General features: G+C 35.6%; 1 protein-coding gene and 1 long non-coding RNA gene across 2 annotated transcripts in view; both read right to left on the bottom strand.

The window, feature by feature from the left end:
- The window catches only part of LOC127836362 (uncharacterized), a 501,905-nt gene that overhangs the window by 373,001 nt on the left and 111,326 nt on the right, over nucleotides 1-17,578 (bottom strand). The gene's annotated exons all lie outside the window — the stretch shown is intronic.
- On the bottom strand, nucleotides 6,706-17,559 carry LOC127836357 (aprataxin-like). Its single transcript, XM_052362950.1, has 6 exons — nucleotides 17,386-17,559; nucleotides 12,871-12,989; nucleotides 11,920-11,973; nucleotides 11,025-11,128; nucleotides 10,276-10,357; nucleotides 6,706-7,045 (listed from the first exon to the last, which is right to left on the bottom strand). Exons 1-6 carry the CDS (start codon nucleotides 17,557-17,559, stop codon nucleotides 6,961-6,963), a joined length of 618 nt encoding a protein of 205 aa, XP_052218910.1. The 3' UTR covers nucleotides 6,706-6,960.

Below are 17,578 nucleotides of genomic sequence, written 5' to 3'. Positions count from 1 at the left end.
AAATATCACAAAATAATGTTAACTTATAAAATAAAAAACACAGTTTAAACAAAAAACAAAAATGATTGATAATCGCCGATGAATGAGAATCGCTTCTTTTTTTGTATATGTGCGTGAATATATGCATTATTCAATGAATGGAACAATACAAGAATCTGAAATATTCCCTCTTGTATTGATATAAGTTCCCGTGACCTGGCACTAAAACGTAAAATTCACAAGCACATGTCATATGTTCTTTCAACGATGTAATTGATGGCTTACAATAATCTATCTATCTAACCAGCCACCATACGGATGACATGGTAACATGAATTAAAGATGCGCATGACATGTGTGTCACACACTTTTAAATGATGCGGAAAAACGACTAAATAATTAAAAAAAGTTATTTGTCTGTTGTTCGTGGCGTATACATGGAGTGTTTGTTTATTGCATATTTATGTTTACCATTTTTTGTTTCACTTCCAAACTGCTTATAAATGAATACTTAGTACATAATATACTTCAAATACGATTGTATACACATAGTAGTCGTTTTCTTAGAAAATTGGACATAATGCATGTGCGTAAAGGCTAACCAGGGACGACATTTTCCGCCCAAATTGGATTTTTGCTAAGTAGAAAGTTCATTTAAACAAAACATGTCATAAAAGCGGAAGTGTCGTCCCTGATTAGCCTGTGCGGACTGCACAGGCTAATCTGGGAAGATACTTTACGCACATGCATTCTGCCAAGTTTTCTCAGAACACGACGCATTTATATGCTGGTATTTGAAGACTATTAAACATCGCAACAACTCGTAACATATATGTACACGTACATTCAAACTGCACAATTGTCTACATTGATTTTGTATTCATGGCCAATGGAGCGACAATTCATCAATTGTTTAAAAACACAGGACACACGTGTCTAACGAGGATCCTAGGCTTCTCACCCGAATGTTTGTTATTGCAAGGTTAATGTTTGTGGCTTTTTGAAAGTGCCGATAATATTCATTGTTGTATGCATGTACACATGATTGATGCTATAGTTTCTTAAACTCTTTCCAAAATTAAACTGATATATATTCTTACCCATTCAGAATAACGTATGTAAGAACATAAAGCTGCACATGACAAAAACAAGAAACAGTGGTAGCATTGTGGATGACCATAGTCGGCATTTTCATGATTTTGATGCCTTCTCTAACTGAATGATATTAAGGTTCTCTCAATCGAACATTCCACACAAAATATTTCCAATTCAGAGATAATTTAGAATACCAACGTATATGTTGGTATTGTTAATTCAATTTTCGCAAAGAGTATCTATACATAGAACAAAATGGTAATGGCTAGGATTGGTGCCCAGGAGAACTCCCCCCTCAAAAGATTTCTCACTGGGCGGAGAACTGCCCCCTTACTGTTTTATAATGGGCGGAGAACTGCCCCCCCCCCGTCACTGTTTTTTAGTGGGCGGAGAACTGCCCTCCTGCTGAAAAATAGGGGGCGGAGAAGTGCCCTCCTGTCAGAATTGAAGATCCGGAGAAGTGCCCCCTAAATAAAGAAATTGCGCGGCGAGTAAAGTCGATATATAGATCGAGTATTACAATGACAAAAACGCCAATAACTTTCTTGCTAATATGGTTAGTAAGCGAAATTTATGCAATTAATAAAAGATATAAAACAGCAGATAATTCCTGCATCGGCATGGACGTCGCCATATTGATAATCACGTGATTTTCCCCTTTTTGCTATTAAAAAGTTATCGCGGCTGAATTATTTGATATTTTACCCGTACTAATAAACACTTAGTATGCAATTTATTACATCCTTATGCAAGCTGAAAACAATAATTTATTGGTTTATTTTCTTCAATAACGGATTTCGACGGTTCAATGTAATAAACCCGTATACGGTTTTTCAAAGGTAACAAGACAGTCAAATCACTATAACCATAGCCGCAGTGACCGCGAATGGGGGCCAGCCTCATAATATCCTGGCTGACAAGCTAGTACATCAGCCAGTGGAGGTAAATTGAATTAAAGATACACACGCGAGCTTTACTGACATATCTTTATCATTTCTGTGTATAACATCCTTATATAATTACTATATTTTATTATATTTTACTACGAAGCATTAATTTGCAACCACGAGTATAAATACACAAATATTCGTGCTGTTGTTATTGGTCATTTTATTTCCAGGTCCGAGTAGCAGCGGGTACTGCAGAGACAATCAAAAGACATATGCGCGCTAAGAAGTCAGGGCAGACACTGAAGAACCCTGAGCAGGTTGAGGAGATACCTGTTCCATTCCATGCGTGGACCCGACTATGTTTCGCGCTCTTATTAAAACACGACTTTTACATGACATTCATGTACAATGATGCGGACGATAAATGGAAATATACTTGTGCTAAAATTACATTGTTCCCGGATAAAATGTGTACGGGTATAACGTAAAATTACCCGTAAGTATTGTTTTCATTACGTAAATTATTGCTCACAATTTGCATTTTACTTCTCATCGGAAACCATTTATGTTTGTGTAACTGTTTGCGGTAAAAAGGTGTGATGATGATGCCCGACATTTCATGTTAATTGAAGTTGACACGGGAGGGCACTTCTCTGCCCAATGAATTATTGTGAGGGGGCAGATCTCCGCCTGCTTAATTCTGACAGGGGGGCAGCTATCCGCCCCTAAAGATTTGATGGGAGGGCAGTTCTCCGCCCATAAAGATTTGATGGGAGGGCACCTCTCCGCCCCTTTTAAAATAAGGGGGCAGTTCTCCGGTTGGGGGGGGGGGGGCCTCTCCGGATACCCAATCAAACGTTTGACCTTTCAATGAATCTCTGCGCAAACATCGTAAAATATGGGCCTTTTCAACTATACAGTTTGTGGACTAAATGTAACAATGATCTTACCGGTTTATAAATGAGGTAATGTATAGAAATTGACATGGTAAAATTGATGCACAATGTGTTTCGTGTGATACTGTAAATACATGCTTTCCGTGTGTTTCTTTGTACTTGAATTGTATATATTTCATGTTTTCAATGTTTTTCTGCTGAAACTGTTAATATGTCTGATGTACTATGAATGTTCCTTGGTATATTACAGAAACCATACGCAAACTATGTTTACATGATTGTTGGTTACTGTTACATACATTTTGTCATACGGATAATAAATATGATACGAGGCCTTTATGCCGTTTTAATTGTTTTAATTGTTAAGTATACCAGACTATGATAGCGTGCTATTTAGAACTGCAATGTATTGTAGTGAAATACGATTACATTATAACATTTACATGCATTTTTCTATTACGATTAATAGATAAGACATGTTGCCTTAATACCCTTTGTATTATTAGTTGTTCATGATCGTACAATTAATGTATTATAATGTGTCATTATAAGTCTATTTTCCACAATATTTGTCTTACATGTTTCTTTCGGTAAGACAAATATATGAAAAGTGGATATAAATTGTTAAGTACAGATGTTAGTTATAGCAGTTGCCTATTATATCAGTCTTACATTTTCGTTTCGGTAAGACATATATACCTATGGCACTCTAAATGTTAATTCCATAGATGTTAAAATACCATCTGTGATAGATATATAACTCATACATGTTTAATAATTAAACTATATTAAAAATTTTGTGTTCAAAGGTTTCTTTGCGATTGGTTATTTTACTTGTTTTTCGTAATAGTAAAATTGAACTAAATTTATAAATATATCCGAAGAGGCCGATGTAGAGAAACCATTAAATGCAGGATAAAGTGGTGTAATATGGCATACTTATGTAAATGTGTATGTTATGTCGTTGTTTGTTAAATCGATGCATATGTTTAGAATACAGCCCGAAAATGCTTCCTTTAAACAACATACTGCAATGCTTATATGATGATATTTGATAGTACGAAACAAATTAGGATAAATGTATGCTACATTTTAAAAGCCAATTTCTATGTTTCTACATTGTTAATAGAATATCATCCAGTAATCGGATTGAAGAAACCTCTAAGATAAAAAACATTGTATTATATCTTAAAATAGATTGGTTAAATGCTTAGAAAACGTTCCAGAATTATCTTGCATGTATGCTTTTTGAAATATTGTTCTCAAAGCGATCTTCTCCAAATGTTGGAAACATACAACTACAACTTTTGTTAAAATTTTGTATTCTCGTCTACACTGTTCGTCAACACTTGTATTGTATATATGTCCTCGTGGGCTTAAATGCCTTATTGGATTGAAATAAACTGTCTGTCTCTCTGTCTATAATGAAACAAGGGACAAAATTGTCACAAAACCAGGTTTTCAATTTGAAAAAAAAGTCTGAAAAGGGAGACAACTCAAACTGAACTGATTGTTTTAATCTCGCACGATCGCAAAACGACATGCTATGAAGCAATTCACCGCACAGATGTCATGTTTACATTAAAATTGACTCGTCGCCGATATGTGTGACGGATGTGTTCAAAGATACGGAGAAACGAGATAATGTATTTAAACACCTCGTGCACTTGGAGGGAATGGCGTTTATGATCAGAGCTATAACGTGGTTGTGGATCGACACAACATCTCCTAAACTGGAATGAAAATGCAAAAAAGTTACTTCCATAAATTAAGTAACACATTCGAGTTTGTAATCTGACATGGAAACATAAGCGACATTTCAGCAATGGTTCACTAATGAAACAGAAACACGAGCGTCACGCGGATCCTACGCCGCTCAGCCTAGTCTTGATATGAATTTGAATACTATATTAGTTTAGTTTAAACCTATTTATTTTCGCTCGATTGCAGCGAAAGTCTCAGGATTATTGAAACGCTCTCGAGTCCATTTCTTGGACATAGAGCCAGTACTTGGTGTCTTCTCGAGTCCATTTCTTGGGCATAGAGCCAGTACTTGGTGTCTTCTCGAGTCCATTTCTTGGACATAGAGCCAGTACTTGGTGTCTTCTCAAGTCCATTTCTTGGACATAGAGCCAGTACTTGGTGTCTTCTCGAGTCCATTTCTTGGGCATAGAGCCAGTACTTGGTGTCTTCTCGAGTCCATTTCTTGGACATAGAGCCAGTACTTGGTGTCTTCTCGAGTCCATTTCTTGGACATAGAGCCAGTACTTGGTGTCTTCTCGAGTCCATTTCTTGGACATAGAGCCAGTACTTGGTGTCTTCTCGAGTCCATTTCTTGGACATAGAGCCAGTACTTGGTGTCTTCTCAAGTCCATTTCTTGGACATAGAGCCAGTACTTGGTGTCTTCTCGAGTCCATTTCTTGGACATAGAGCCAGTACTTGGTGTCTTCTCGAGTCCATTTCTTGGACATAGAGCCAGTACTTGGTGTCTTCTCGAGTCCATTTCTTGGACATAGAGCCAGTACTTGGTGTCTTCTCAAGTCCATTTCTTGGACATAGAGCCAGTACTTGGTGTCTTCTCGAGTCCATTTCTTGGACATAGAGCCAGTACTTGGTGTCTTCTCGAGTCCATTTCTTGGACATAGAGCCAGTACTTGGTGTCTTCTCGAGTCCATTTCTTGGACATAGAGCCAGTACTTGGTGTCTTCTCGAGTCCATTTCTTGGACATAGAGCCAGTACTTGGTGTCTTCTCGAGTCCATTTCTTGGACATAGAGCCAGTACTTGGTGTCTTCTCGAGTCCATTTCTTGGACATAGAGCCAGTACTTGGTGTCTTCTCAAGTCCATTTCTTGGACATAGAGCCAGTACTTGGTGTCTTCTCGAGTCCATTTCTTGGACATAGAGCCAGTACTTGGTGTCTTCTCGAGTCCATTTCTTGGACATAGAGCCAGTACTTGGTGTCTTCTCGAGTCCATTTCTTGGACATAGAGCCAGTACTTGGTGTCTTCTCAAGTCCATTTCTTGGACATAGAGCCAGTACTTGGTGTCTTCTCGAGTCCATTTCTTGGACATAGAGCCAGTACTTGGTGTCTTCTCGAGTCCATTTCTTGGACATAGAGCCAGTACTTGGTGTCTTCTCGAGTCCATTTCTTGGACATAGAGCCAGTACTTGGTGTCTTCTCGAGTCCATTTCTTGGACATAGAGCCAGTACTTGGTGTCTTTCTTAAAAATCTAAAGAACACTCCCAAAAAGGGGATCGAAAAGCTCGTGCTCAGTTTCGAACTCAGTTTAGATATCGCGGGTGGAGATTAATCCAAATCAATAAAATTGGGTAAAGTTGAGGCATATGGTATGTTTAAATGTATTTGTTTGTATTAGGTATACACTTAAATGGTTCTTGTTGTTTTATCCATCCTTACCCATTTAAACATTCAGCGATGATACTGTTATTAAATTTTGTCAATCAGTCTCTTGATAATTAACCCTTTCAGTGCGGGAACCCAATTTTGAAGGCCTTTGCAAACCTTGGATCCAGATGAGACGCCGCAGAACGTGGCGTCTTATCAGGATCCAAACTGTTTGCTATTCTGATAATATTCTTTGAAAAAAAAATCGAAGAAAATGCTTATTTTAGAAATTCAGCAGACGACATTTTAGCAGATAACAAATTTCCCAGCATGCAAAGGGTTAAGCAAGAATGCTACCTAAAACGTGTAAACAACGTAAATTATGACAACAAACGACGCAAGGTCTATTACAAAACCTGTGTGCATTGCCAGCAAAATGGAAAGTGTGGACAATTGATTCACATTTTAACAATAAAAACTAACGATATCAATATGTTCCTTGTATCAGCGCTTTTTATTTCGTGTAATTGTTGTCAGAAAAGTTTCAGCGTTGGTCCAGCACTTTTATTGTATCACTATTGTTAGAACAAATGCAAGTCTATGAAAACATTTACTGATGGCGTAGACAGAGTATTTAATGCATTAGTTTTCCTTTAAGTACGATCAGCACAACTTCAATAACATCAACCTTTACATGAAATGCATCCCCAGGCTCTTTGAACGTAGAAGTCAATACTTCACATATTTGCTTCAGGATTCCACCTTATAACTGTGACATTTGATGTGCGTCTTCAATGCTGGCATGTTTTTCTGAGCACTTCCACACACATGGCATCTGAAATAGCAATATTAAAATATAACTTAACACTTTCAGTGCTGGAACCAAATTTTGAAGGCCATTGCAAACAGTTTGGATCCAGATGAGACGCCACAGAATGTGGCGTCTCATCAGGATCCAAACTGTTTGCTATTCTGATAGTATTCTTTGAAAAGAAAATCGAAGAAAATGCTTATTTTGAAATTCAGCAGACAACATTTTTGCAGATGACAAATTTCCCAGCATGCAAAGGGGTAAACAAGTCACGTGTTCACATGGCATGAATGCCCTCACACTCCATTTATCTCTCAATACATGTACTAGGCTTATGTCAACACAAGCTGTTAAAGGGGCCGTCCAACAGATTTTAGCATGTATTGAAGCTTGTCATTAAATGCTTTATATTGATAAATGTAAACATTTGAACTAAAAATCTCTAGTAAAAAACAAGAATACAATTTAAAAAAAGGAAAAAAAGTAATCCGCAACAGGGCTCGAACCACTGACCCCTGGAGTCCTGGGGTAAAAAGTATCCTGCCTAGACAACTCGACCATCCATGCTCATGCTTAGAGTGGATGTATTTTTACCTATATAAGTAATCCTCGTAGTATCCCAAAATAAAACGACAACAACAGAACTTTCCAAATTATTCAGTCGTTTCGCGTCACATGACCCTTATAATTTTCAGGATTTCAAATCATCAAAAGATGCATATAATAGATATTTAAGAGCATGGTAAATGGTCAGTTTTACTATTTCCACAAAAATATAATAACTAAAACGAAAATTTGCGAATCTGAAACAACTTTTTTTAATTTTGTACATTTACCATCTGTTGGACGGCCCCTTTAATAACCATATAAGACCGTTGACCTCTAAATTTGACCTTCTTCTATAAGGGTATACAACTGTTGAAACAGGCAACACATTCTCATCACGCTGGTCATTTGTGGTAGCTTATTTTATAGTGCATGATGACTTACAAAGATACATTAATTTATTTTGACCTATTACCTCTAAGAGTGACCTTGACCTTTGAGGTTGGGAAACAGTTGTTACAGACAGCATGCCATCTTAAGATGGTTTCTATTTGTGCCAAATGATTTGTAACAAACCATCAATACATGCATTTGAGCTAAAGTTTAAACCAAACTATAAATGACAATTTACTGTCACGACATGCTTCTGTATGGCCAATTAAGATCTTTTAACCCTTCTTGTGACCTTGGCTTCTGAGGAAGGCAGACAAGTGTTACGCCACATGTCCTCTTAAGATGGCTTCTATTTGTGCCAAAACATTTAACCCTTTCAGTGCGGGAACAGAATTTTAAAGGCCTTTGCAAACAGTTTGGATCCAGATGAGACGCCACAGAACGTGGCATCTCATCAGGATCCAAACTGTTTGCTATTCTGATAGTATTCTTTGAAAAAAAATCGAAGAAAATGCTAATTTTAGTAATTCAGCAGACGACATTTTAGCAGACAACAAATTTCCCAGCATGCAAAACATTTAAAACAAACTATCAGTATATCAAAAGCTATGGCTAAGACAGGCTTTGTTTCAGCTGTGTCGATCATGGCCTAATTTGACCTTGACCACATAGCATGACATTGACCTCTTAGGATGAGTGGTACACACAAAATGTTGTTTTATGATTGATTAATTATGTTGAAAGTTTGGTCACAATACAAAGAAAACTAGTTGAACTATATAAGGGAGATACTCAACGAGCCATATTTGCATACATTCAATGGGCAGAACTACAAAGTGCCTCGTAAAATTTGGCTTGTTATTGTTCTTGGCTTCAATTTTGTACCAATAATTATTTTCAGACAGTTCTGTGTTGATCATATGATCAATGATTGAGTTAAAGAGTGGAAACTAAAAAGTGCTGACTAAGTGACTGACAGTGCAGAAATAATATGACCCACTTAGGGGAATATTACCAATATAACCAAGCTTTCAATGTATAAAACTGAGGGTCATGATGACCCTGGGTTGCAAGCCAGAGTTCAGCAAGAATTTCCATTGTAGTTGCACTAATTCAGAAAGCCTCTGGCATTTGGAAAATTTATGAAAAATTATTTCAAAATTTGATAATCAAAGTTTTAGATTTTCAACGTTTGTTTTTACCATAAAATATAAGGAACTAGGTGTGTGTCTTCAGGACAACAATCTACGTTTGCCAAAACGCACCACTAATGTCAATGAATAGAAATAAACCAAAATACGCAGAAGCCCAAAAGGTCATGCTGGTCAAAAGGTTTGTTCGTTTATAAAGTTTCAGTTTCAAACTAGAAGCAAATTGTTTAGTAAGGCACATCACCACTAAATAAAGTTTCTGTGTCTGTAAAGGGACATAACTCCAGTTATGTCGACAAACACTGAACATGCTTAACATCTGCAATGTTTAGATTAGCATGACAAAAACTTAAAACGTTTTCCTATTTGTGCAGACTCACCTCATGATTAACATGACTCTTAAGTTAATATGACAGACCGCCCCATCCCCTTGAAAGAGGGGGAATAAAAACTGCCACACCAATCTACTTAGCCATGTCTTTAAACAAAGCAACATTAGTTTAAGGAAAATTGGCAAAATGATTCCCATAGATAATTACAATGAACACTGTTTTGAATTCCACAAATTATTAGTTTCAGAAAATACTGTTTTTTAGTTTACCACGGAAATTATATGAGGTGATTTTTCACGCCCTTCACGCGCTATTTTACATGTTATAAGATAGCCTTTCAGTGCTTCTGTTGTATCATTTGCAAAAAAGAAGTGTAATATACATCAAGATAAGTAAGGGAAGAGCATAAACAGGACACTTCCATAGCATTAAATGAGTCATGTTCTGAGAAAACTGGGCTTAATGCATGTGCATAAAATGTCATTACAGGCTAATCAGGGATGACATTTTCCGCTTTTATGACATTTTTTGGTTAAATAAAGTCTCTTCTTAGCAAAAAACCAATTTTGGTGGAAAATGTCGTCCCTGATAAGCCTGTGCGAACTGCACAGGCTAATCTGGGATGACATTTTACACACATGCATTAAGCCCAGATTTCTCAGAACACTACTCAAATTACTGATTTTGCTTTCTATACAGAAATGCTTAGCAAAACTTGTTTTGTATGTGATTGAAAGGCAAAGGGAAATAAATCCTTTAAGGAGACATGTTTTCAATTACACAGTATTTGCTGACAGAAGTAAACAGTATTTGCTGACAGAAGTATATTTACCTTAAGTCATTATTCAGCAAGGCTGTATTTTCTTTGATATCATATTCTACTTTTCCGTGCTTTTTAAGTCTCTCAATTACATCTGAAATAATACATGCTCACACATCTCAATTTGAATACATTTTGAAATATTTTCCAGAAAAGGAAATACAGCATTTTTAGCATATATTTGAAATAACCAAATATGTTTTAGTGAAGGCATTATATTTGTTAAATCAGGACAGTATGTATGATGTTCTACATGTACAATACTTTTGAATCAACAAAGTAATAGTAGAAACAATAAATATTTTAAAAGTCGTTTACTTATTGTTGTACGAAGTTCTTGGGCTCATTCTTAAATATGAGAAGATAATATTGAGACTTTATTAACAATAACCAGTACAAAATAATAAGTTTATTTGGGGACGGCAGTCCTTGCAGCCCGATTTAATAAACCCTCGTTTATTAACTTAAATATCATAGATTGAATATTATATTAAACTATATAACATATTTTATACAACGTAGCGCGCTTTTAAAACAAAGGTTTATAGAATACTTTTGTTATAAACAAAATACTCAGTATTTTATAAAGCATACTTTTGAAGTAAAACTGAGTTATAGAATACCTTTGAAATCAACAAAATACCCTGTATTTTATAAAAGATACCTTTGAAGAAAAAATGATTAAACGAATACCTTTGGAAATACTATGAATTTTATATACATGTAGCATACTTTTGAAGTAAAACTGAGTTACAGAATACCTTTAGAATCAACAAAATATTCCGTAGTGAAGGAATTCCAGTGTTTCTTGGTCTTCAAGCATGGGCTATCAAAGTCCTGGCTGATTGCATGCAGATGTAAATGGCTGAAAGAAATTCAAGTGCAATATTAAGACCTGTATTCACCAAAACATTCTTTAACTCAAGTATAAAAATAGCCTTAGACCCAGGAATTCTTACTTTAAAATTAGAAGATACATGTATATGCAGGTCACCACTGATTCTTATGTAACTAATTCAATTTTCTTTGTGAAGAATGATATTATTATAGATTTAAACTCACAAGCCCCTCTCAGCACTACAAAATATATTTAGTATATTACAGTTTAAAATATAGTTTATTGTTAGATAAGTCTAAAAATTGGTTAGTGAATACAATCACAGGTAATACATCAACTTGGCGTATGACCAATTCATTTACAGAAAGTACATAGAGTCCTTATGAAGTAATAACATGCTCTTTGCAATGTTCCCACATTTTTCAATAGCACATTGCCCACCTTGCATTATTTGGAATGCCACAAAGGGGACTTCCAAAAATATATTTTATCTCATAAGACGGTTTTTTCTTCACAGTATTTAACTTAAATTTATATAAGCATCATTTGGTAGGCATTAAACAAAAAATGAAGAAACACAATAATTCAGAACTAGAGTATTTTGGACTATTTTGGTATTTTGACCATTGTAAATCACATTCGAACCTTGAAAGTTTTAATTCAGTTCAGAGTGGTTATGCTTCTGGTTTCATCTTGTAATGAAATCACTGTAATAATTTAGTATCCGTATGTGTTACTTGCATCTTATACTTAACACTACTGGTGATATCTTAAATTTTCTTCACTAAAATATGTTCCAATAAATAATACACTTATACCTCATACTTGGAACAGCATGGTAGCCATATCTGAATTTTAATGTTTTGTCTGTCCTGAAATAAAATCAAAATGTATGAAAAAACATGCTGCACGTACTGTTAAATCAAGAAACATAACTGTAAAGTGCACATAAATTCAGTTTAAAATATAGATATGAGCTCTTGAGTTAATAAATACCATTATCAGGCCACAAAACCATATTTGATTTTCATCGCTTCTTTTATTTAAAATACATGTAATTATGCAATCCCAAGCAAGGTTGACATTATTATGATTTTTTCTGATTTAAGCAACAGTGACCTTCACCTTGACCTAACTGACCCATACCCAATGTTAATTTCAGTCCAATACCTCAAAGAAAAGTCAAGTAATTTAATTGAAACACATTTCTATATTTAGAAACATTGACCTTCAAGTCAAATCATTGACTTTGATTTTTTTTATCATATGGCCTATACACGTAATTATCTCCCTTTAAAGCTTATAACTTCCCTTAGACGTTGAAGGATGACTTTTATCTTGACCTTTTACCACTCAAAATGTGCAGCTCCATGAGATACACATGCATGCTAAATATCAAGTTGCTATCTGAAGCGACATTGAAGTTATGAGCATTTTTGAAACCTAAACACAGTGTGTGACGGACAGACGGACGGACAGGCGGACATTCCGAACACTATATGCCCTCCTTCGGGGGCATAAAAAGAACATAATAAATTGTGTCACTTCTAATGAGAGCGGGTATTAAATGAGAAAGTAGTATGATATAGTTTGTTACCATGTCAGTTGCTTGAATGATGGTTTATTCTCTCTAATTTACAGTATGTCATTCAGTATAATAGTGATTCATTTTTTAATAAAAAAAAAGTAAGCCTTGTTTGAAAGAAACATACGCAGTATGATTAATAGTCATGTAAAAAGCAATTGATCAAATTTATTATTGTAGTTACGTGTCCACCAGATGTCGAGCCATTTTCTCCAAGTGTTCCAAAAGATCCACATGTTCTGGCTTCAGACTTTTCAAATTTGGTAAGGTTTCCTTTGGTAGAACAAGAAAATGATGTTTGGCCTGAAACAAGGAATCAAAATCATTTTAATATTCTTTTGTATGTTTTATTACCACTGTCTCAGTGAATTATTGCGATTTTGACAACATTTTCTGCAAAAAGAGCAATAATGATGTGATAGACAATTAAGTTTTTATAGCATAAGTGTTCCATATTCTAATGAAATAGTTTAAGGGACATTACTGTATTATACTAAACTAGATGCGTAAGAGTTGTCTTTATATGAATATGCTATATAGTTTGTTGGACACTTGTAGCTTCGACATCATTGAATTAACATAAGGCCACATACGCCTTGCCTTGTATTAATTACACCGGCTAAACTACAACAAAAAGGAGATGGTTTAGTTTAATTAAATTTATTTAAGCTCAATTGCTTCTAAGGCCTAAGGCTTATTGTGATGCCCTCCAGTCTGTTCCATGGTAAATATTGTAAAACCATGGTGCTTGATGGCTTTGAAGATATCTTAAGAACACTCCAATTTTGGAGACCAAACCAGTGATCATCTCTTGACTGCTGGGCACCATATCAACTAAGTAAATGTAACCTTGTCAAAGCAGGCATCACTCTCGCTTCAACCAAACATTTTGCCCCACAAAAACTGGATGGTCTTTAATGCATTAATTTAACAGAATCCTAATAAAATTGGTAAGACAATATATTATAGCAAGTTATTGACAATTTTTTAAATCCAAAATTATGTATATGATTGTCAATGCTTACAGTGTTGTTTTGTTGGTCAAAATTTAGGCTGAAGTAGGGCCAATCACTACTATATGCCGTCACATGGCAAATCATAATTAAGGCAAATCTCTACTAATTATTATGGAAGATTATAAAGATCAATATATAGTGAACTATAATGGTGCTGCAGAGGCCGACGTGTATCCCCAAATAGTGCACTGTGGCACATACGGTATGCTCATAGCTTACCAGCATGTGTGTAAGTTTCAAGGTTCTAGTGCTAATAGTGTAAGAGGAGCAGGTGGCCAGGACAGACGGAAAACGGAGATAACCACAATGAAATTATGTTAACAAGAAACATTAGAGAACCCCTATTTGACAAACTCTACAACAATGATTCCTGAATCATCCCTGCTGCAGACTGTCTGGGATAGTGGACCTGGGCAAATTTTCACAAAAACCTTAAGGGAACACCTAAGGAAATTCCTTAATTTCATGTCATCCTTTAAGTCTGTGACTACATGCATACTATTTTAAGGTATTTAACATCTATATGCTTTAATGGAGTAAATATTACTATTGAGAGAAATAATTTAATATTTTGTGAGCAGAAGTTTTCTTACAGAAAACATGCTCTGAAATTTCCCTTTAAGAACAACTAAAGTCAAGTTTTCTCTAATGTGCTTTTTGAATATTGGCCCTGGATGTTACTTTATAAGGTCCTCCACCAAGAGGAAAAGCTCAGTTAGATGAGCACCTGGACTTCCTTTTTTATGGATAGAAGTAGTTGACATGGCTAATAAATATGCCATTTGCCTCCGGAAACGTGATTAAAGTCATACTCTGACAATACATGTCGTTTCTGGGATTCATGATTCACTAGCCCCAACTGAAAGACCTAAACCACATGGCATGGAGATTCAGTGCCAAGGCAACACTAGTTGAATTGGTTTGCAAAGAAAATTCTTAGCCTAGGACCATAATTGATATACCAAATTTCAAAAAAAGACAAAGAGGATCTATAATGTGGATACAAAAGGTCTATCCTCAACCCAAACACACACAAAAGTGGAAGCCATTTTTGGATTTAAGCCGAGGCAGTAGCATTTGGATACAGATCCCTTGTTTCTGTGATCGATTGGGGCAATGCACTTGGTTATAGTGTTACTCTTTTTGTATTCCCTGGTGCAAGAATGAGATCAGATCTGCATGATGATGGAAACTTGGGTGCTGAGTGGAAAGTTATAAGATAGATGGAGTAACAGGGCTCTGTTAAGTTGAAACCTTGAGCACAATCTGACGGTCTCCTGATGATATGACAGTCAAAAGTCCCACCTGGGATGGATAAACTGAGTCGTGTACTGCAGGCCGTAGATGTTGGATGTTTTGGGCCATTTGAAAATGAATCAACTTTTTGAGCGTGATCATTGTGAACAAGGTATGACAGGCTACAATGTGTCTGCATTGGGATTCTTTAATTCAAACGCTCTTGCAAGCTTCCTTCCCAAAAATTAGAATTAATTCATTGTCCCACTTTAAACCCTCTGAAGCCTTGCAGCAGAAAACTGCCCATAAACAACCAGAACTGCAAAAAAAACTTGAAACATGATCCTGTAGTAGTCTTTTTTAGGGGAAAGCAGCGGTTAAAACACCCACAACTTAACGAGGCTTACCTCAGCTGCATGTATATTGTTAGTTGGACAGCAATAACAGATGATAATACATTAAACAAATAAGATTTAATAAAAATGCTGGAGATGCATAATGCATGTCTCCTCTTAATGACCCCTTGAGGCCAGAAAATCTTCAAAATGAGGCATGCTGCTGATATTGTCAGAAACATGATTTGTCTGCAACCTAATTATTGCAGGATCATTCTGCGCTGTTATATGAATTTGCATAAATATTTTAGACGTGACTTCATATATATCGACCTCATATTTATATAGGAGTATATTGAAATTAGATCCTATTAAATATCCATTAAATGTTCACACACACAAAATCTAAGTTACCTTGATGGCTGTAAAAATGCTGTAATGTCATTTAATTGAAACAAGCCAACAGTAACACATATTCTTATCAAAAAATATATAGGTGCAGTAAAATGTATGAAAGTCAAATAAGTTTAAGTGCTTTTCAGACAATCATCCTCTGTCTGTTGTAAACCAAGCAACTAATCTTGGCTTTGAAGTAAGCTCAACTTTAAACTGGTCATCCCATGTACATAAAGTTAGTAGTAAAGCAAGTCAGAGTTTAGGATGCTTAAAACAAAACATTCATTCTTCTAAAATGGAAACTGAGGCCGCGGCATAAAACAGCATTGTTAGACCATCATTGGAATATTGCTCTCTTGTGTGGGGCCCTAACCATCAGAAGAATATTTATAAAATTGAAAATGTTCAGCGTCAAGCCACCAGATTTGTAACGAATGATTACAGCAAGACCCAGGGTGTTTCATATGTTGATGTTATGCGTAGTTGTTCTTTCACTCATGTGAATATTCTTAATAATAACAAACACAAATGTGCGCTATACTATTTAATGATGTTACTACGTTGGTGGCTCAAGTGAGACTGGCTTATCAGCTCACTGTACAATGTAATAGTAAGGTTATTCAAGCATGCAGCTATCTATAGTCTGTATCTAGTTACACTATGCAACACAGGGCACAGTCACAAATATAATTAGGATTTGAAATACCTTGCAATCAAGAAGACAACAAGCTAGGCTCTTTTTGTTTTATAAATTAGTATATAATCATGTTGATGTCAGTCCCCTACACTATCTCACTCCATACAATAGACACACACGCCATCACAACTCCTATAAATAGGAGGGCGATATGTAATCAGTAGATTACGTCTAATCATCACATGGCATACCAAAATGCCACCAAGTACAGCGGATTACCACAAATTTTCATTCTTTTCAATGGAACACACTTCCATCTTATGAACTCAGCGCTGATATGATCCCTGGATTTAAATCTGCACTGCCTACATCAGTGTGCCATCCTTAGTTCACATGTCGTTGCTTTTTATTCAGTTTTTAACTCTACTAATATTCATGCACAGGACTGCTGCAGTATATGTATATATTTTAGTCTTATTTATAAAATGTGCAAAGAGATACTTTTTATCGCAGGAGTAGGGTGCGTGGCCAAGTCACTTTAACACTATCAATTTGTCATTAAACAATATTTTTTATCATATTGACCAAAAAACAAAAAATTCTAATTTTTTTTCTGATATGATATATATGAACGTTCATATATATCATATCAGAATATGAACGTTCATATATATCATATCAGAAAAAAAAATTGTTTAGATTTTTTTATTTTTGGTCAATATGATAAAAAATATTGTTTTATGACAAATTGATAGTGTTAATGTGACTTGGCCACGCGCCCTACACCTGTGCTTTTTATTTGGGCTAATTTCTTTGGAACTCCAAATATTACCAATATAATAAGTAGCATAATATTTGAGAGCATCAACAGACAACAAGTTGGACTAGTATATATTTAAGTCAGGTTTTGCACCTTTTTTTATTGCTGTTGATAGGATTTTCCTGAGTGGATTGAGTAGCTCGAGTAACCTATCAATATATTTCTTTTTAAACCCCCACGCATGGCCATAATGTATCAGTAATGAACATAGCGTCAAGGAAGCAAGAAGAATTCTGTGGTGTGTAACCTGTAAACAAACCTTTGGGTATTTATCTTTAATGATTACTGCTCTGTCATCACTTTTCACTACTAGTTCAGGGTCGTCCATGGATGTCAATAGACCTTGGCTCCAATGTCCCGTAAATTTCTGTACTTTACTGGGCTTGCCACTGTCCATTTTTTCGTCAGTTTTCCTTTTCGATGCCATTTTCATAAAAATGTGTGATTTTCAT

This window comes from Dreissena polymorpha, chromosome 6 (assembly GCF_020536995.1).
Source record: "Dreissena polymorpha isolate Duluth1 chromosome 6, UMN_Dpol_1.0, whole genome shotgun sequence".
Lineage (NCBI taxonomy): Eukaryota > Metazoa > Mollusca > Bivalvia > Myida > Dreissenidae > Dreissena > Dreissena polymorpha.
The sequence above is the reverse complement of the archived record's forward strand: the minus strand, read 5'-3'. Positions and strand labels throughout refer to the sequence as shown.